Source organism: Haliotis cracherodii, unplaced genomic scaffold (assembly GCF_022045235.1).
Source record: "Haliotis cracherodii isolate W230 unplaced genomic scaffold, xgHalCrac1.p SCAF_5, whole genome shotgun sequence".
Classification (NCBI taxonomy): Eukaryota; Metazoa; Mollusca; class Gastropoda; order Lepetellida; family Haliotidae; genus Haliotis; species Haliotis cracherodii.
Genome location: NW_027266308.1, coordinates 40,469,442 through 40,492,648, shown reverse-complemented (window position 1 = coordinate 40,492,648; position 23,207 = coordinate 40,469,442). Strand labels below are relative to the sequence as shown.

Here is a 23,207-nt window from a genome sequence, read left to right as displayed (position 1 = left end):
TTCTATCAATTTCAAGAACAACAAACTTTATTTTGACTCTCAAGTTTAATACATTAACGTCAGTGGGTCCTTGTTTAGAAAATATTTTTTGGATGTATTATGCTATCAGATTATCGGCGGGATAAAAAGGTAGCAAATTCTGATTCTGTTCTATTTCAACATAATTTACAGTCGGCTGATCCGTAGAACAGGTAAAAACAGTGTGGCATAATGAGATCAAAGAGACAAGGTTATTCAACTGTTATCGCTACAAGGGTATTTAGTACATTTTTATATACAATTGTCAATACGTCGTATTTATATTACGAAATAAACTATTTAATCATAATGCAAACAGATTAATATAAATAACAAATAAATAGTAAACTTTTAATTTAGGGATATCCGTGTGTACATATGATCGTTGAATAGTACTCCACCGATCTGACTTCGTTTAACCAATTGAAGCAGAGAAAATGTGGCATTTGAAGATGTACAGCTAATATGGAATACTGAATGGTACATTGGACAATAAAATGTCAGTGACTGATTCATAGATTCATGTTTAATATACAAACTGATTGCTTACCATGTGGTACAATAACGTGTAAATAATACAGTAATCTGTAAAAAGACAGATATGTCGAGTATATTGCACAACCCCGTTTAAGCGAAACACAATGCTATATGTGACAGAAAGGGTTATTGGAAGTGAATTGTAGTTGATGTCACTTTTGAATATCATTTTAGTCATATTATCACGGCGGTGGGGGAGGGGGGAGGAGGGGAGCCCAAAGGTACAAAGATCGGGGATTCGGTATGACGTGTGAACGCCTTAACCACGAGGCTTCACCACTGCCAATAAATAATTTGAAGGGACATAAATATATATTCTGAAATATGACAGCCTTATAATAATGGTGACAACGTAATTCTTATCACTTCTGAATGTAGAGATAGAGTTTACTGATCTTTCAACCAAATGGAATCGGAAAATCGTTTGAAGGGAAATATAGGAAGTGCGTCTCACTTCACTACTTGGTATAGTATTGAAATATGTTCACACACAACGCTGCACTATATCAACTGGCGTGGTGTGGTAAAGGGGTGTTCCAGTAGTATCTGGACACGGTCAATGTAAAGGTCATGGTTGGACTTGTACACCAGGAATAACACAGTACAATGCCTCCCCGATAATCCATTTATATTATGCCTCCATTCTTTTATGATAAGTACCCTAGACCCATTCGCGACAATAACTTAATTTTGAGCCCGATTCAACCTACGTAACTTTGCAATAGCCGTCCAATAACTTTACACTCAGGAGCGGAAGAGACTATGTGCTTCGTTAGTGATAATATAGATTGCAATGGTGACGTCACTTCTGAAACGAAGCTATGGTGACGAATGGATCCAGGGCATTTATCTTAACAGTATGAAGTATAATACCCTGTATTATCGAGGATGAGTATAATGATACTTGTATGAAAACGTCTTTGAATCGAAAGCATCATGCTCGTCATTACATTCTTGGGTGAACTGGATGAAAAAGGTAGGTTCATCAATACGTTGTTGTCTGGAAGATCGTATCGGTGGTTGTGAGACAAGGGTATACCCCAACAGCACTATCCAATACCGCACTGTATTTGGCACGTGTTACACAAACACCAACGTCAGTTATGATTGTCTGTGGGAATTCAAGATGGCCGCTAACTAAACTTGGGCTTGGTACTGTAGCACTGAGTTAGACAGGGCACCCGGATGTGTGTTGTTCATGCGCAGAGCTGTCAGACTTTTGTTGTACCAATCCTCTTCAGGATTTTCCTGAAACAAAGCCTTCACACGTGAGTAAAAGAGGTGGACATCACAGAAATACATCCTCCCATTCGAGGTTATTGGAATGGTTCGTATTTGAGAATACCTTTGATGGACAATGTTGATTCTCTATTCACAAATCATTGCTTGTTTTTAAACATATTTCATTGAGGCATATGGTCAATGGGATTGTATATTATATACTACTCAAAAGAAGTTAGAGAACACTTGCTGAATCTAGATTAACTATATTCATGTGACAAAATCGGGTGTTTCCAAACTTCTCTAGTATTTATCTTGTAAATATAACCTGAGTAGTATTTATCCCAAAATTAACTTAAAATGAATACATTAAAATGACAACACGGAGAAAGCAGCTATTTTAACGTTAGGTTACGATAATCTGAATTCTTTCCAAAAAGCTTTGGCAAAACAATACAAACACACACTCGGGCACGCACGCACACATGCACGCACGCAGATATAAATGTAATTAACCATGAAGGGATTTTATCTTGGGAAACGGTTTGAGGAATTACTGGAAAAGTGTAGCTCCCTCAGTAAATCAAATGGTCGGTTCTTTACGTTTAACGTGCATAGTTGATGATGTCTCAATACAGTGGTGCTTACCATCTGGCTGACAAGGTTGTAGTCGGTGGCCATGGGGAACTGCTGCACCTGTCTTGGCATGGTCATGGACGCCATGTTGGAACTGGGCATGGAGCCCATCGACGAGAACTGGGCCATGGCGGGTGAGTACCCTGAGTTCATCTGAGGGTAGCGAGTCATGGTGTTCATGTTGACGTTGGCTGGGCTGGGGTAGGCGTAGGGGCGGGTGTTGGTGGGGTAGATGTTACGCATCATGCCGTTGCAGGTGGGGATGACAGGCGACAGTGACTTGGCCAGCTGTTTCTCCTGTTTGCGATATTTAGCACGTCGGTTCTGGAACCACACCTGAAAAAAACCCCAAACGTGTTAAAGGAAAACTAGACTCGGGCAAATTGACAGTTACAGCAAGTTTGATGCGAGTCATTCAGACCTACATCACTTTTAAATTTGACCGGAAACTGGAAGGTTATGATTGATATCGAACTGGCATTTAACAATTATCCCAATAAGGCCACAAAAATGTTTCTCATCAATTCCACATGATAAATATGGCAAGGCATTTTTCTATGAAAGACGACAACCAGAGACACTAAAAAAAGAGTGAGTATTTAATTCCAACAATGAAACATAACTCTAATTAAAGACTAAAATCTAAAGCGCAGAAAATAATAATTGGCTGAAATGGCGGAACCGTGAAAAAAAGGAATGACTCGCACAACGATGAGGACCATTTCCCTTTCTTTGTTTTGGCCCGATCGCGCGCGCACACACACACACACACACACACACATTTCACCTCACCTTGTTTTGGCTTAACACAGAAAGAACGTTTAAATTCATACACGACAACTACATGGTGATATTTTATATATGTTACGTCAAATATAGAGAAATGAACCATGTGATAATAGTCTTCAGCAACTAACAGCATTAGCAGGCTCAATGACTTGGTTGCTGCATGTCATTGTATCCCGTTTGTGTAGATCTCTACTAATGTCAATCATTGGATTGTCTGGTCCAGATTCGATTCTTTACAGACCGCCATCATATAGCTTGAATATTGCTGAGTGAGGCGTTAAACACCAACAAACACACTAACAAACAAAAAGTAAACAAGCAAACGAAACAAACTTCAGAAAGCAAATGAAAACACTGATGTTTTTGAAGTGATAATTTATTTTCGTGATGACCATCTGCGGAATGTCAACGTTGTTAATATAATTTCCTGTGACATTTTCTGAATGTATTCCATGTCATAAGAATTATGTCTATATTGCGCAGGGAAAATGTCACTGAGCCATCAAAGCTCCGAGAACACTGGCTGTTGCAAAAAATGTATCACTGTTGTGTTTTGATGTCTGGAGGATGTAAAGACAAAATCAATACCAGCAGCCATAAGATGAATCGTCTTTAATATAAAACATCAACAACATCAAATCTGTCATCTGATAATGGACACAACTGGCAGCAAAAACAGGTCTTTGTTTTCACTTTTTGTCACTAAGAGTGCGACTCACGCATGACGATACTGATGAACAGACCACATATATTGACTAGCTCGGGGAGGTGGCAGTCTGATTGCAAACAATTCATGCTTCTGGTCAGAAGTCCAAAGGGCTAACGCCATGCTCCCCACACCACAAACAGAAGCAGAAGTGTTGCTAATAGGACATGGAGCAGCTATGATTCAGGCTCGGGATGTCAGAGGGGGGTCCATTGATTCCACAAGCAAGCAGTTTCAGACAACTTGGTTAAAGTCCTCGGTATTGATTTGCATTATTGTGGAGTTGCCGCTACTCCACGCGAGACTGCCCCGGTCAGAAGGGTGGGTTAGTGCGCTCCTTGGGTCAGGGGACGTAGCGTGATCTGTGAACAGACTCAGCCCTTCTCGGGAAACTCACCGTCTACGAATAATGGACCATTGCATGAGAGATTCATCTCGCCTCATCCACGCCATTTCGTGGAAGTCGCCTCTTTTCAGCTCTTTGGAAATCTTGAAATGTCTTAGTAATCGAATTATGTTCGAAATTGATGTTTCCTAGTCATTTGGGTGTCTATTCAGCTCTTCAATTAACGTCCTTTGTAAATAGCTCTATTATGAGCGATAACTATGACCAATCTACACCTGCCCACAAGCCGGTCGATAGACCTCGGGACACGCTCCACGTGTGAGCACGTGCCAAAAATTAACTGCCGTACAGACGTGCGGTTCATACCGGTTGCAATTTATTTGATATTAATTAATCTAAGCAGATGTTTATGGTCCTACTTTCACATTCCTATACACTGATCGATACGTGGCCATTAAGTAAACAGAGAGCCCATTTGAGCCATTCCCCGCCAAAACAGCAATCCATCGCGACTTTAAGAGGCAAGCAGACGATAGTTGTGGATCTCGAGCAGACGGCTTGGGACTTGGCCCGCGTGCAGAAGAGATGTTGAAGGCAGGGGCGCGACCAGGTCTCGCGTGTTGTGTCATCGGAGAATTGGACACACAGTCGCCCGAAGACAGAAATTTGCAAGCTTTATGAAGCACAACACTCGCATTGAATTAGAAGTACCTTGGCGAGGGGTGGTAGCTCATCGCGGTGGAAGCTGAAGTCATAATGTATTCCTCTCATCGCCTTCGCCGTCTCCTGAGAACCTCGGGCGTAATGAAAATTGACAAAGTCGCTAATGGAAAAGTCTTTGAAGATCGTGGCACTGCTTCGACGCTCTGTGTGCAAAATTCCCCCTCCATCGACCAGAGTCGTACGAGAAGAGCAAGTGTTCGTCATTTGCGAAATCCAATTTCTACTTCCCCCAAAGCATCAGGATTGCCAAATACTATCACATAGAGGCGATGCCAACTTCGTTAGAATCTAAATGCTCACAAACTCATTTAAACATTTTGCAATTGACTGCACCTACCGCGCTTGTTATGGAATTAATTTTGGCGAATTGTTAGGGTCGGATCGGTGTAAATTGTTTTAGTCTCGTGTGGTAGACGACATAAAAGATAAATAAGATTTATCATGGATACGGGGACTATTGATCCTTCGACCTGGCAGCCGAAAAATGATGCTGATTTATATTATATTCGTCTCGTTTGATGATGGCAAATCTGCCCCCCGACACCATAGGTTAGCAGTCACATACAGGAAGCCGGCCAAGCGCTTATATACCTTGTTCACAGCCAGATGTCAATCTAGGCCGTGTTTGTGTGGATTGATTTGTGAAAATCATTACCGGTTTATTTCGGGAAAATCATTAAGGGTTCTCACAGATGTACAAGATCAACTTCCAACAAGAACAAGAATAAAAATGGGATGATTGAATACCACGGATATAATTAATATTATTTGCCGTTAAGGTTCATAAGTTATTATCTATTGGGTACAGAGTTCGCCTTTCTAACCACGCCCATACAGACGAAGACCTGGCAATGACACCACTTAGTGTCCAAAATGTATCACTTATAATGTGCGGTTGGGGATTTCGTGGTTTGCGTTCGGAACTGTGATCGTCGTCGCTGGTTCATTTGAAAGGAACTGAATTTTTGCACTTATGAATCTTCATTATGAACAAATGTACAAATTTGAAATGATAAATAACACATGTGGAAAGGATAACAAATAATGACAGTAAATGTAGGTATTATGTACATTCATTCCTAAAACATCTATCCAGATGATTTTAACTCTTAAAAAAAATATTTTCTAAAAACTGAAACCGCATTAAATTTGTATTCCACAAAGAACCAAAACAAAGTCATTGATGTCCCTCTTGATAAAACAAACAATCAGACTTATTTCTAATGTAAAAAATAAGTAGAAACATTTTTTCAATAATGTTGGTTTTCGTCATTTCTTGTTAACTGTAGGAGATGAAATAAGACGTAATAGTGAACTTTCCATTAAACTTAAAATTGTTTGACGTGTCGTGCCCTTTTTTACACGGAGCATCACTCACAAGAATTTTACAACAAAGAAACGTTAAAGTATTAACTATCGGTGTGCTTAAAGATATCGAAGAATATGTCAGGATGAAATCCAATTTGTTTCTTTCAGGAACTAAATCCTCAAACGATTCTGAATTTAAGTTCAATTTGCTGCGTGTTTTATAACGCTATTCTTTCACTCCATATGACGTGTTCGTAATGATTTCGTCGATGCTTCTTGGTCCAGCTTGAATTAAAAAAACGTCGAAAAATACGTTTCGATCGATAAACTCCAAAAAACAACTTGCTCATTTCTTTCGCATTTCGACCAAGGACTTGCTTAGGGCGCTCAGGAACTCACAATTTTCCTGGGGGCAAAAAAATGTTACGCGTCAATTTTGAATAAGTTTAAAGTAATAGGGTCGTCGGAAGAAATTCCGGTATGCAGGAAGCGATACTGCGCTAGTTTTAAACCTTGAATTTAAATTCAAAATTGAATTTTAAAGTATTAACAGTTTGCTTTAAATTACAGAGTCGTGACTTAAGTAGGTGGGTTTATTTATTTCGATTTATTGTGTACTGTACTAACTTAGTTTTAACTAGTTTGGAGCATGGTGAAAATATAAATGTTAGATTTCGTTTCCAAATTTGGTTCGTTGCCGTTTTCATTATGTTTCAGAGGAGTTACTTGTCAAGTTTTGAAACTGTTTAATACCTAAGTGACTGTTCCATGAATATAGACTAATTGCTATAAGTCAACAGGCTTGAAACTTATAGTTCACGAATGCTTAAAAGTTTTAATATTTATTTTAAACGCATGTTTGAACGACAGAAAAAATATTACGTGACCAATAACATGCAAATAACATAATTGTAACCCTCCTGCGCGAATAGATGTGCATTTATATACTTTCTGCAAAACACGACCTATTTATACCAATTATTTAATTTTTAATGTTCACTATCTTCCGAGTTTTATACGTTTACGATTTGTGTCATATACACTCCACCTTTACCCTGGAATCAAGACATATATGAAGAACTGTTTCCAGACAATGCCATATGCTTTTACAAAACATTGGTCTGTGTGGATGGTTCTAACTAAAAAGAATAAAGGATATTTCTAGATTCAAGTAAAATCCTTTTGCGACACGTAAAGAAGTTATCAACATAGCTATGACAAGAATTAATAATTTCAAAAGCAATTCAAGGTATTTTGGGAACAGTTGCTATGGCTGCTGTCATCTATCATTAGTAAAGGTATGAGATAACTTTCATCAACTTAATAAAATATAAAAATTACAATCTTCTGTTTCTATACATATCCTGTCGATGAATTGGAGTGAGTGAGTATGGTTTTACGCGGTTTCAGAAAAGAAATATTTCAGCAATATCACGACGGGGGACACCAGGAATGGGCTTCACACATTGTACCCATGTGGGGAATCGAACCCGGGTCTTCGGCGTGCCGAGCGAATGCAGGCTATGCTACCGCGCCTGGTGAATTGGACGTCTATATCTTACGGTGTTTACGTCAATAAATTTATTTCATATTGAAAAATAAATAAACATAAAGAACACACTTAAATGAAAGGTAAAACGTTTTCGCTTCACATTTATGTGATTTAACGTATCCATCGATTTCTTTTTACATGGATTGTGTTTGCTTAGTATTATGAATTAATCGGGTTACATAAAATTCGCTTAACAGGAAAAACAAATTGGAAAATACGCTTATCAGATTAGCCTAATTTATAAAATAAGAAAACATCAGTTCCAAATCATGAGAAAACAAATGTCGCTAATGGCGACCTCTCCATCACACAAACAGTTCAATTCTGAAAATTCTCTTATTAGATTGCCTTCGTTTAACGTCAAGCGCACGGGGGACCACAGTATTTGTGAAGTTTGAAGATAACAAATCAAATTTTTCGACAGTTGTTCTACGGGGTTCATTTTGGAGTGTCGGACATGTAAAAACCACGACTCCCACCCATAAGCTAAAGAACTATTAAAGGCCATCTGTAACTCTAAACCAGCAGTCCTCCAAGGATTAAGAGTGTCAAAAACCCGTCATGCAAAACAATCGAAATTGTTCGAGCGCTTTTTTTTCATGAACAAATATGGCCAGAGGCCATCTCCTTGCCTCCCCAACTTCACACTTTTTACCAATCATCTCAGCAGTAATTACACCTTGTTGTTATCGTTAATCTTTTTCTCTAAGTTTACCAGGACAACAGACGGATGCTCAGCAAGAAGGAGAGCCCGTGAATTCCCACCAGGTCCCCCCTTTCATCCAAGGACATCCAAGTACCTCAGTGGCTTACACTCAGAGCCGGCAAGTCACAGCCAACCCACGATGACTTTTAATTGACGATAACGAGTCCCCCCCAAACTCCTCTCTCTATTAACTAGAATGTTCCCAGTGCTACTTTAATTCCTCATCCACCCTACCGTGGAAAGTGATTAAAAGGGGTTCCACAAGAAACCAGTCTCTGGCGTTAATCGCTGATCTGATAGATAATAGGCGCAAATAGCGTAGTCCCAAATATGGCCCCAGAACGCCATGGCATATGCCAAGTGTCTGTAGCTTAATTAATTTGTAGCAATGGGGCGATATTTGTTTACTGTTGTGTGTCTTGTTAACGGTGCATTTTCATCGTTAAAGTAACTGGACATTTCTTTGATCTTGTCGGCGTTTAAGTTGTCATTAAGGACAGAGTGACCTTTGCACTTGACCATGTTGCGTCTTGACCCTTTCCGCTATGTCATTACATTAACGTGCCACTTTGATATACCGTTATATGCCTCGTCAATTAAATACAGTCTAATATAGTTATTTAAAAAAAGTATGATAGCAATAGTTACAATTTGTAAAACTTGGCACAAACGGACTTATTCATTTAACGTGCATTGACCATATTAACATACATGACATCAATTGGAGCTAAATAGATATGTATACTTGTGTTCCCAAGCTCTGATATATAATAAATGCAACTTCTCTGGTATCTGAAATTATTTACCTTGGTTAACACTTACCAATAGAAATAATGTTAACAATGAAAACAAAATTACAAATACACTTTTCTTAATATTTAGTGTGCACATGGTGATGTAGCTGACCTTCTGTGTGATAGTTTAGATACGAATACTATTTTTTATTATCGAGATAATATTCATTCAATGTTTTTTTAACATTTTCTTGTCAGTCTCGGGTTTGAAGGTTGTGTCAAATAGTCATTAACTTTTCATAAACAAATATCCTTTAAGATTACTGGTATGTAATTCATATTAATATTAAATTTATATATTTTCAACATAGACATAACAGCACCATGCTGACCATTAGGTGGCCGTGAAAGTCATAACATAATCAGATTTTATCTTCACCATAGTTTAATATATTTTAATTTGTCCTCTTTATGGTTATTTATTAAACAGAGGTTTCAGTTAAAACGTTCATTAAGCCAACGTTGAAAAGACAAGAAGTTAAAGGTAAAGACAATGTGAAAGAATTAAAAAGAATAATTTCCCAATAATTTAAATATTTCGGATAAACAGCATGTTTCTTGGAATTGAGATACTTAGGAAATCTTGATTGTCCGGACATTAAACAAATGCAAGCATTGATTCACTTGCCATGAATCTATATACACAGACAGGAGACGTGAAGAAATCTAACAATTTCATTCAATGAACCAAATATTGAACAACAGGACAATCTGGATTGATTCCACGATCAGACAACGGTCAGCCGGACCAAAGACAGCGGTCTGTTACCTTGGCACCATTAATAGAGCCGACAGACTGTCCACCTCGGCGGCACAGTCGGATGTTAGGCCTCCTTTGTAATTAGTACCTCGATGTTTAGAGCACCGTACTTAAGGCAGCGCACCTTACAGCTATTCGCCACCAGCCTGGAAGATGTGTTTAAGACAATGGCCCTCACACATGACTTCTCCCCTCCTTACCATCTCCCCATCTGCCATACAGTTAGGCCTGGAACGCCCGGCAGGGGGTACCGCGAGGGGATACGCTATGAAACGGGACTCTCTTCATCGTCTCTAATTGAGGGGGATGTCTCTTTGAGGAATATGATAGACGCCAAGGACGATGCCTCCCCTTCTGTCAATACTTTCATACCGGATATAATTTGTCTATTTTTGCAGTTGGAATTGACAGCTTTGAAAACGGGATACAGGGTACATTGTAATCCTTTTCAACAATTCTTAATAAAAAAACCACATTCATTTTAGTAAACATTGTAGCTTCTATCAAGAAAAATATTTTTTTGTATTTTTACTTTTTTCTTGTACATTAAAACTTCTATTATGGTTAAAAAGATCGTACTTATTTGTGAATGTTTCAAAATTATTTGACGAACGTGCTGAACGGTTAATTGAACAAAATGTTATATTATCGTAAATTAGGTTGATGCGAATTAATGCCTGTAATTTTATGAACATGTTGATTCTCACATTTATTTATAGCTTTTTCTCTCTTACAAATAGTCTGTATACATAAAGAAGTTAACATAAGATGTTTTACCAACTGTGTCGACGCAGACTGATCACAATGACAATCACTCATCGCCTTACAAATCAAATGATTGTCTACTGACGTTCTTTAATCTAACAACATGTTCAAATTTATTGACAATCTCGTAACCAATCGCTTCTACAGTAAAACAGCGCGAGCAGTCAAAGCCTTGAACAGTAATCGAATTTATAACACAAAGTCGGGAGAATATCTTAAATTGAGTGGGGTCAGTACGACTACAGCTACCCGTAGCGTTTGGACACGAGAAAGAGAGGAGGGATTCCATGGTCTAATTTTATTACGAGAAGTCAAACTCCTCTTCTGTCTGCTTCTAGGATCAAGGACTGAAATTCCGGAATAAAAAATACAGATTTGTAAATAAGATTTTCTAAAAGTCGCGGCATCTGTCAACATTAATATTCATCCGAAGACCCCATTAGGGCGCTTATAGCATCACTATGCCACGCGGCGCAAAAACTTTTGACACTTCAAATCCTTAGACTTAGCTAACACGTCGAAGTTTCAAATTCTCCGACCACTTTTAATGGCACCTGTCGCTACCTATATGCCTCTTTTTCAAATCTCATGAAACTGTACACCAAGGTTGCACCAGGTGTATCCCGTTACCTCACGGTGGGATGGGTTTTGTAATAGGCTTAAGTAAAAGACGAAGGATTATTGTCATGATCTGCCGTGTCTGCGTGAAAATAGTCTCCCCGCGTCCTTGTTCCTCCGAGACAAAAACAAATTAATTACATATTTTGATTTCTTTCTTTGACAAAATTTTACTTTAATGGTGACGTTAAGAGTTGAACTAGATGGAGACCTTTCTCTTGAGAAAATACTCCTATTGGTAGTTTTGTAATGAAATGCGTTAACATTATTGAATGGTTATACCGTTTGATTGCATATCTACTTACATATTACATGTTTATTGTACTTTTTGTGATACATGTTTTAATATATTTTTCAAATTATTCTTTCAACTTCCAGAATAAGAAGATATATATATATATATATATACACAAGAAGAAAAGACAGAACAGTAAAATGTTTGGGGATTCAAACATGTAACGAAAAAATGCAAAAGAACACGAGCTTATGAATAATTCATTTCATCCTGATTAATTCAGTGATGTCAGAAAAGGAATAGTACCGGTACAGTAATAACGAATACCGTTTTCACACACGCCTTACATAGGCATATAGAACGCCCATGCTCGGCGGGGCGTTTGCACGATATTAACTGATAAAAATAGTGAAATGTGAAGGGTGAACATCAACATCAAATTTCATTTCCATATAAATCTTAATTTGTTAGAATTGATCTGAGAACAGGTTCTGCTGTCATTTGCAGTTATTTGCTAGTATAGACCTTGATTATATACTCAATACGACAGGACAAACCAAGGTGAATACGTCACAAATTTTATAATATTAAGGTTTATTGTTTTATATGAAATAAATAGAAAAATGCGTTTAAAGGAAAACAATCTTTGAACGAAAAACATCCGAAATGAAAAACAGAATCAACAAAAAAAATGTGTTTTTATGACGCAATACACCCTAATGATAGTGTTGAAACACAGATGTGAAAGGACCTAGCATGTTTTAGGTACTGACATCGTTTTGCCATTTTCTGTAGAATGACCCGATTTAGAGATTATGTGTTCACTGGTGATGCGTCATTAAGACATCTACAGAAATTGGATTGACTCTAATAATCGGTTCCACGGTGCTATCTTGATGTAGTAGTACATTAAACCGTGGTGAATTATTTATGTGGCTTTTAAAGCAAATGAAAGACAATGAAACTCTTTTCATTTGAATATGATATCTATAAATATTCGCATGGGGCATGGGGTCTCTGACAAATGGAGTATCGGGACGAATCTATTTTACCACTTGGGTAACAAGCACTGGATAGAGTGAGAACTCAACAGTGGCATTTTAAAGCGTCTGACAAATGGGGGGAGGGGGGAACTTTCATCTTGTGTTTCGGGAGAAGCTCAATTTCCTTACATAGGACTGAAACAGCGTGAATGAAGCGTTAGATCCACCACACCGCCCTACACGACATTCAGTAGTGTGGAAGCACGCATTAGTCTATTTTTATTTATGTCTATTAAATATCTGCTGGAAGTACCTTGAGGCTAATTCTTGCGATATCTATGCTTAAAAAAGTATGTGCAATTCAAGAAACTTAAGCTGTGTATCTGACTAAACATGTGTTGGAGACATAATCCAGAGGTTAGTAATTAGATATGTATATTTGAAATCATATGTTTATGAATTCGCCTTGATATGTGTGAGTTATCACATTCAATGCCAAATAATATCTGTCCAGTTACACGGAAGTCAAGTCTAGCAGAACACAACGTTCCAGTGTTTCACATGAAAGTCTTGAAATTAGTACATTCCCTGGTCCTACGGAAACTTAACTCGCAATGAAACCCTGTCAGCGACATCGTTTTTCACATTTCAACCAGAAAAAACTCAAATGCATTACATGAAAGAGCAAGACTGGCATGAAATCTCAAGTTTAATTCCTGTAATCCGTATTAACCTTTCAAGAAAATGGCGTCGGATTTAGGTTTAGGAAATGGGGATTATGCCACCGCATCAGGTATCGGACACGGCTAGGGACAGATATGGGCCACGAGAGTGAAGGAATCCTCTACAACAGAATAAACCCTCGTTAAGAGAAACCCCCCAAGGTAGAACTAGGTGGGTAGCTGGTAATAAAAACAGTGCAATGGCCCAGAAGAGGTCGTTGATGATTACATTATTGTTAATATACCAGGCTTAAGTGCCATTAATGACTGCCATCGAAAACTCAGGATACATTACTGGTGTTTAATATAGAGGAATATTAAGATGGCGCTCGGGGCAAATCACTGAAATAAATCCGGGTTTGTGCAGAAAGCAGGACAGTGATGATAAAGTGAAAGACTTTTGGTACGGCACGGCTGTGTGGAAGTTACTTGGTACGGCACTTGTGGTTAACATGGCTGATCCTGCAAATGTGTCCTAGTCTTTGGTCTGGGTTTTGGGGGATTAAGTACTAACTATTTATTTATACACACATCATATGAAAATAGGTTCGCCTTATTTTTCGGACATGAATCTAGTTACTGGGTGAATTGAATAACGCCTTCTAAATGACTTGATTTAAATGTGACATTTGATACCGTGTCAAAAAGGTGTAAAGTATCAAAATGGAAGAAGATTCAGGAAACTAAAATGTAGAAGACATTAGTTTGAAATGTATTTGATGAAACTATCGTAGTTCTACAAAAACATACTGTTTGATGAATGTAGCATAAACATCCTTTTTGAAGAATTGTACTTAAACATCCTTTTTCGTGTCTCTTAATGCATATAGTGTTTAACGTATAATATGAGATTTTGAGAACAATGCATGGTTATCAGCATATAACAATAATTCATAGTTTCTAAACATGAAGACTTAAGTTACTGCAAATTCAACACTATCACCATCTGTTATTATATTTGCATACTGAAGTCGGTGTGCATCTGCATTTAACAAACATGATGCTATGGACATTGTCTGCTTGTTAACTGTCTCCATTTATCTCTTCACTGAGTAAATCTTTCAAATAGTTTTATGGTAGATACGTGGAGAACACTTCCAAATTGACGCATCAGTGATAAAATAATGCATGTCTGATGCAAAAACCTATTTTGACTTATATATTTTCACGTGTTTCTTTTTCAGGTGAACAATTGACTGGTCTTTGCTAGTGTTTGTGACGGATGTCACAGGTGGGGCCGAAAACGAGCACCGTTTCGCAAACACCTAGCATCATTGCTATGTCATAGCGATACGTGAACACATGCTCATGATGCAGTCGGAAGCGTACAATGGATTTTGCTTTCAGCAGAGCTTTCTTATGAATCTGGAAATGATTTTGTCGCTTTAATTTATTATTATCACGGTTCATCACAATAGAACCTGCGTGGACATATAATTCTGTGTTTCTCTTTAAACAAGTGAAGGATTGTTGCGTAAATCGATGCTCGTGATGTCAATCACTGGATTGTCTGGTCCAGACGTGATTACTTACAGATCGCCGTCTTATAGCTTGAATATTGCCGAATGCGGCGTTAAACAACAGACAAACAAACAAAGGATTGATACACTCACATTCTAAACAATAGAGCTACAACATCGTCGAACATCTCTTAAGCAGCTGTTCTTTATGCTCCAGCTTCGTTTCAATAAAAAGATACATTGGTGATCATTTAATTTTGAAAGCCCAGTTTGAATTAAGTGTATCTGAGTGAGTGAGTGAATTGTGTTTAACGACGTTTGACAGTATTTCATTATATATATACTATGCATCATCTCATGTTAGAGGAAAGCCCAAAATAATGCAGGTCTGAAACGTTTACCACTTTGATGAAACCCAGTGCTGACAAACCTAGAGATCATATGATTGCTAATCTAGGATTCGAAGCCACGATCATACGATTTTTGCCCACCCTAAGGACGCAAGCCACATTGCACAAACATCCCGGCACCTTATAAGACTCCTGCTATTCTATCAACAAGTATCATTTAGTTTAAAGTCACCATAATTATTTTCTATTGAAATTGATGAAGAATGTATCAAGCAGTAGTTCCATTGCTCATTGTGCATTTGCATGTTAAAACCAAAATACCGTATACACTTAAAATAATACGCACTATATTTTAATGCTTACCTGAATTCTTGCCTCATTTAGCTTGGTGATTCTTGCCAGTTCTTCTCTACAATATATATCAGGGTAGTGGCTTTTGGAGAACGCCGTTTCCAGTTCTCTTAGCTGCTCCTGGGTGAAGGTCGTTCGGTGACGTCGTCTCGCGGGAGTTGGGCATGTGGCTGCAGATGGGTTATGTCCCCCTGAAGGCCCTGACCCTGTGGATGACGAGGAGAGGGGCGAGATGCCCGGCGAGCTGCTTTCTGGTTTGAGCTTCTTGAAGGCACCCTCCTGCCCTGAAAGCGAATAATGGCCTGCGTTCATTGGCAAAGGTTAGCTGATAAGTATATAGTTAGCGGCGTAAAACCATACTCATTCACTCCTATGCGTGACACGTATTAACTTCAAATATGTTGAATGTTCAAAATAACGATCACGACCTTCTTACAAAGCGGTAGCACGTGAGTATATATTATTTGAAGGATATCTCCAAATTTGACGCATCAGTGACAAAAATAATGAATGATGAAATTCCCTATTTCGACTTGTCCTTGTGTTCCTGTCCCTTTGCATGTGTTTGTGAAGGGCGCCGACGGTGGAGCTGGATACGCTCACTTTTCCGCGAACACTCGGTATCATTTGATATTGATTCATGAACACATGCTTATGATATAGTCGGAAGCGTGAAATGAACTCTACTTTTAGTAGATTTTTCTTCCGATTTTTAAAAGGATTTTGTCGCTTATATTTATATCATAGTCATACAAAACATGTCACTTATGGTGATAAAAGGTTGTTTGATGAATTTATTACGCATAGATAATGTTATTTTGAAGATCCTAGCACCCCCTCCACTTCCCTGAAAAGATATAACGATCGTACCCACACTAACGTTCTGTGAAGATTAACGGCGTATATCTCAATGGTCAGTGGTGACTACCTCGAAGGTAGGCTATACTCTGTGAACACGCATTATGTAATCACTAGACGTTGTGGCAGAACATTGCTTCATGCAGAAATCATACAATGTCTTTTTTACTTTTTTTCAGTGTCTCAATCCGTGCAAATGTCCTATAACTGTAAATAATGTAACAGGGGGATTATTGAGTTGTCAGAAAGTGATTAGATTCTGTTCACAAAGCTGAATAAAAGCGAGATGCATTACACTATTTGTAATATAACTGTAAACACAACAAGAAGATGTAGCGGAGACGGGATTTAAGTCCGGTTTAGACAGCAGTCCGGATTAAACAAATCTGGTTATGACCAACGCTTTACACTACATCACAAGTGCCACTTAGAACAGATTTTGTTCTCCTAATTATTATATTATTACATGAATGAAAATAACTATAATAACAATTATATCATGAAATATCTGGTAAACAAATACATTCAATTATCATTGTAAAAGTCATATCCTATATAGATGCGAACTCTTATGTTATTAGCTAAATATCAAAACTATTCGTATATAAAGAGGACCTACTTTGAATGAATTGTGTTGAAGAGTTGCCCAATACTCTGAAGAAATCTATCATGATTCGGTGATAATGTGTCGAAACATTTGGTTCTCAACTCAAAAGGTAGTATTCACGGAGTGCCTATACTTGGTGATGTTGCTGGAATATTGCGGCGTAAAATCTTACTCACTCACCCATGAACAGAACAAGAACTACATAAATTGACAACTTCATTGTTTGGAATATGTTCGCTGTCACATAACCAATTAATTATGTTCTGTTCGATGTACTTAAACTATTATTTAGCTATCTATGTCACAAATAAATGCGCATATTTATGCATCCGTCTATTCGAGATAACGAAAATAACAAGGCATAATTCCCCCCGAATGTATTAATAATTTTAATATTAATTTAACAGAAGTATGGAAAATGTATAATTTGTACTAACCACCATCATGGATATAATAGGTAGTTTTTAGTAAAACGTTTTTACTTAAAGACAGGATACCAGGTACCCCACACTCTGACTGGGTCAAGAAACGGCATTTCACATATAGGTGTGTATAAACAGCGACCATATCATGATCTCCGCTGTCGTGCAGTAGTATAGTCCGACATGTGCACTGTCACGTCACGACAAACAAGGGTATGATAATTATATCCCTTTACTGATATATTTTACTCTTCAACGCGTTAACAAATTTCAATAATATTTTGTTGTTGATATATTTATGATCTATGTTGTAGGATTGAACACTATTAAACGATTGACCGCATTTCGATAATTATATTCTTTTCCTGCATTTCAACGTGTAAATATATTCATTTCTTTCGAAATGTTTATGTTTTATATAGGCCAGAGGATTGAACATATTGATCATTTCGATATTTGTCAACATCATGTTGTACACTCGGTATCCGGTGGTACATTTATCAACATACTGTGGTCAGTCAAACTCAAATTGACACTTCTTAGATACAGTCATTATCACGATTACTGTTGTTTACTGCGTTAATATTCTACTTACTGCAATACTCATCCGATGAGTTTTCATTAAATATGTTCACAATTTTTAATAATTATTGAAATATAAATACAATAAATATAAATGCAAATAATATATCAAATAAATTAAAATTATAATGGATGGAAGAATGAGAGGAAGAATATGTGCACTGATACATAAAACATATCTAAAATTGAAATACCCAAATGTTTACATTAGATCATAAAGTATGTACAAATGAATTCCACATCTCGCTTTAATTAAAGCATCTCTCACCATGCCCTCAGTTGTCTGAGCATATATTTCCCCGACCCCCGGGCTCTGACCTCGACCCCCAAGCTTCCTACCCGACGCTACAGTATCGAGTTGTTCCCCAGTGACAGATGGGGACAGGACCTTGTTACTAGTTGGACATCACGAACACATAGCGCTAAATGACCACAACAAAGGCCAAATACTGAATACCCGTAATCAAATCTGTCTCATTTGTCGCCTGTGATATTTGTGACAGTTTTCATGTGCTTACGGCTAATTACTGTTCACGGTCCAGACAAGGGAGATTTATGTGTGGCTACTCGTAGAATATTTGGAAACATGTCAGGATTAACACATATATAGTTACTAATGCAGTGTGATATATGTATATTTAATAGCCTTAATACCAATAAAGAAAGGGTTGACTTATGAATTTCGACTTCTTTTCTCTCTCTTCAGTGCTACGTGTCGGTACAGAAACTACTGACGCAATGAAGGCACTGGAATCTGTACGTTGCATTTGAAAGCGTAAAAAGTATGTTGAAATCCATATCAATCCAACCTTCAACGTGTCTTGGTTTTTTAAACTAATATACTTGTGCTGCATCGGTAGTGATATTTTGGCACTATTTGATTTTGTCGGAATTGTACAATAAACAGAGATTTCTTATGACTATGAAAAGGTCTTTGTCGCATTATTATTATTATTATTTTTATTATTATTATTATTATTATTATTAGACATTGTCTAATTAAGTATATCATGTCTTTATTCTTGGAAAACGGATCACTATCGACACGAAAATGTTGCAGTAGAACATGCAAAATTTGAAAAACATATAAACTTTGATTTCATACTATTTATCTTTTTAACCAAGCTTACCACAACGTGAATATTGGCATTGAATTTACAAATGCAAATTAGCCAGGTCTCCAAAATCTCTCTCTCTCTTTTCATTTACTAACTTCAGTAATGAAACCTGCAAGCCCAAAATTGCAAAATCCATTCTAAGAAGGTTGTGATATTTTATGAGAGCAGTTTTTCTTTGCTTTATTTTCTTGATCAGTATATCAGTGATATGCTTTTGATCAGGGTCATAGTTATCTTCACTGTTTTCCAGTATTTGAAAACAAAAGATAAACACTATTTCCATCAACATTGTCCATACTCTAAATAGTTAACCGATGTCAACGTTTATAATTAACATGTACAACTATTCCGTTACTGCTCGTCAATAATATTGAATGAAAGTATATTATTTTAAAAATTACAAATTTGATACTATTGTGCCTTGTTTTTTTCATAGGAAACCCACAATTATATGAGACCGAAGTTTTTTTCGATTAAATTTAATTACTTTTAACTGTAGATTCAAATTGAAAAACATCCTAAAGTATCATACTTAGTTGTAAAAAAAGAAAACAAAATAGATTTCAATGCGAATTGGTAATGTTTTAGTAATGTCATCCCAGATATCTCAGGATCGAAGAATTGTTTTGTCTCTTTACTCTTAAATATTTTAACTAAATACGTAATAAGCATGTAAGTTATTACCGGCGCTTGTAATATGCGCATCAACTATTCAAATTCTACCCGAAAACGACATGAATACTGAACAGATTACACATGAATTTTCTTTTTCATCCTCCAACTTCTCATTAAATAATTTTCCTGCGTGTTCGCTATATTCGTAATTTGTACGTAACATGTAAATATTGTATTGCATTCAGTTTAAGGTACTATAAAGAAATTAATGCATACGAAACAATAATAACATGTACAGACATGGATTATACATTATAACATATTTCTGAACAATGGTTCAAACACGTGAAACTGTCACTAAATCTCTGGCAATAACAACTTTACAAGAGGAATCTAGATAATTAGGGGTAACGCAACCAAGAAACCCTTTGACACTTAAATCTAATAATATATAAGATGACACATTATATCATGGCGGTAATATTGGCACGCAGTCTCACACTGAGGTGTAAACAGATGCATCTTGCATCATCTCTCGGACACTATCCCGCTCTCCAACATGGCAGCGAAGAGCTCTTGAAACTAACTAGTTATACTTGTCAACACTTCACAAACATACAACAATACAAAAGTGATAGAGTCATTTCCGCTAACATCACTCTCCCAACGTGTGTCACACCCCGAGGGGTCCCCCTCCCCTCCCGACCCCACCCACACACTCCTTATCCCCTCTCAGCTTACACGAACGCGTGCGACCCCCGAGCAGCACGCGCGACCGTTTTGTTTGTTAGCTGGTGGTAAAGAGGTCTTACGAGCGACTTGCGACTTTCCCTGACTGTCATACGCCAAACCTCCTCGTTAATTAGAAACGACGGGATAATACCTGAATGGCTGGTAGGGGAATTTTCAAGGAGAAGTTTGTATATTTTCGTATCATTATGTCACCGAGCAGTTATACAAGCCGTGATAAACATGGGATATCTGGAATGTATGGTTTGGTTGTTAAGCTCTCCACTCGCAAACCGTTTACAAAGGTTCCAATGTTTTGATAATAATGCACTTATAGCTAAGGTTCAGAATTTATTGGAAACTGTCTTCATTGTCGTACGGTCCTCAATATTATTGTGTATCAGAGAATTTGTATTCCACATTAATAATATTTTTCGAATGTTTCTTTCCCGTATTTCCAATACTCTCGGTAAATGTCCGTCGGATAAAATATTGAAAGTAAAATAATGTTAAGTTTAAGATATTGATAAATCGAAAAATGGCAATCATTGAATCGTATACTAGGTCCTATGATATTTTTAAGTGGCATTCTAGAATTTGTACCGACGGTATGAATGAAGACAGCACCGACTTGTGGATTTCAACCCCTTTATTCATTCAAAAGGACAGTTCAAAATGTTTCTAGCATCTGTATCGAACCGTCGCATTAAAAAGAATAATGAATTTGAACCCCAGAAGGCAAGTCTGTCTTCATCTTTATTGAAATTAGCAACATAAAAACAGCACGTCTCCACCCGTCTGTTATTATGATAATGCGGAAGATGATAATAATAGAAAAAGGAAAAAAGTCCAGTTATTGACATTTTCGTGAAAATTTACAAAATTCTTTAAGAACCTAAATCTCTCTCTAAATATAAATAGTTTTATTGCAACCAATGACAAAGTGTTAGAAATATAACTTTGTGTGAACCAATTCATATCGGACTCGGAAACATAGCCACACGTGAGTATGCACCAAAACACAAACGAAAATTCGCAACCAAGAGAAACATTTGATAAATTTCGAGACGAAAAATACGTGTCGAAGTGATGATTTTTAACATTTATTTCTATATGAAAATTATATTTTTAAATATATATAAGCATTCTTGTAAATAGAACAAATATTTTCTGAAAATAAATTTAAACAAGTCATCATTTTCTTCATACACATTTCTTATGAGAATGACTGATGGCGGGGTATTCACATTATTGTAGAAAATCTGCAAAACGAATTTATAGAACCCTGTGCTATGAACCTGCTGGTTTTGTAATACGAATACACACCTAGAACACACAATCAGAAGAGGATTCAAAATGGTATTTAAGTCATGTTGAATAAAAGTCCGACGAGGTGAATTTGTATCGGCGAAACCATAGAATTTGATGAATAAGCAAATAGTATGAACTTGATTGTTTTTCTAGAAACACGGAACACAACATAAACACACACAAATGTAATACACAATCAGTAAAAAGGTTCCAAATTGTATTCCAGTCATATGAAATTGAATACAGCTGAAAATGAAAGTCACACAATGCCTAATGTAACAACCTCTAAGCATCAATGTATAACGTTATAAGAGAGAAGATGTACGCATACAAAATATCCACATACCTAGCTTCCGTATTGAGACCTCTCGGAATACTAAAGAGAGGGCTGGGATCAGAGCTAAATATAATGTTTTATCTCCACGCAGTTGCACGATCTCTACACGGCGACTGTTTTGCATCCAAATGGTAAAACTAATTTCAGAATGTGTCGCGAAACATTTCTTAAAAAATAACTCAACGATTTACCGAACGCTGAGATAAAACTTGAAATTGAACTGATACAATGACATTTCAAAGCTGTCGACAACCCGGAATCGAATAATGGTATAAATTTAAAGAATTTTGAAGGAGAAAAAATAAATTTGAATATTACCTCGTATAGAAATATGTCCGTATTCGGAAGACAGAAATTATTGGTTCTCCCATCTTCTACAAGTTGCACGTAGAAATACCGGAGGAGATAGAAATTGTGTGTGATTTTCATCAATAATTAAATATCACTTTGAAATTGTATCGTCACTAGTGTAAAATGAAATTACTTAAACAAGTATATTATGTTACATTCATTAAGCGTTTCTCCGAAGCCAGGTATTTGATAACATTCAATCTATTCGATTAGGTCGGACGCTCACAATAGCTAAGCCAATTATTAAAATCCGATTTTCATCGCGCTCAGCTGTAATTTTTTGTTTGAGAAATTAACACGGATAGAGCAACAAAAGTGATTTGTTTATTGTGGGACCTACCTGTGGGGTCGGGGAGAGACCGGGGGGTGGTAACGGCTGCCGCGGCGTCCATAGAGTACAGACTGGTGAAATCGTCGCACTTTCTCTTGTCGCGGTCGTCAGCGGTAGGGACTCTTTGCTCTTCTGTTAAGGCCGACATTTTCCTCCGATATTTCAGACCTGTTCAGCTGAAGGGGGGATCTGTGAAAAAATTAAACTGACTAATGTAATTTACTTTCACGTACATTTATACCGCCTCTTGTCGTGCGCCGAAATGCCGCACGCTCACAACCAATCAGAATTCAACAATAGTGCCAATGATTCGTCGCACGCGACTATGAGCCGTTCTCGCTTTTGATTGGTTGGTTTTAGGCTCCT

General features: G+C 37.3%; 1 protein-coding gene across 1 annotated transcript; it reads right to left on the bottom strand.

Annotated features, from left to right (window-relative positions):
* Positions 1–1,676: 1,676 nt before the first annotated feature.
* Positions 1,677–22,989, bottom strand: LOC139444035 (homeobox protein unc-42-like). The gene is made up of 4 exons (XM_071224939.1): positions 22,851–22,989; positions 15,593–15,882; positions 2,425–2,748; positions 1,677–1,803 (listed from the first exon to the last, which is right to left on the bottom strand). Exons 1-4 carry the CDS (start codon positions 22,987–22,989, stop codon positions 1,693–1,695), a joined length of 864 nt encoding a protein of 287 aa, XP_071081040.1. The 3' UTR covers positions 1,677–1,692.
* Between the last annotated feature and the right edge of the window lie 218 nt (positions 22,990–23,207).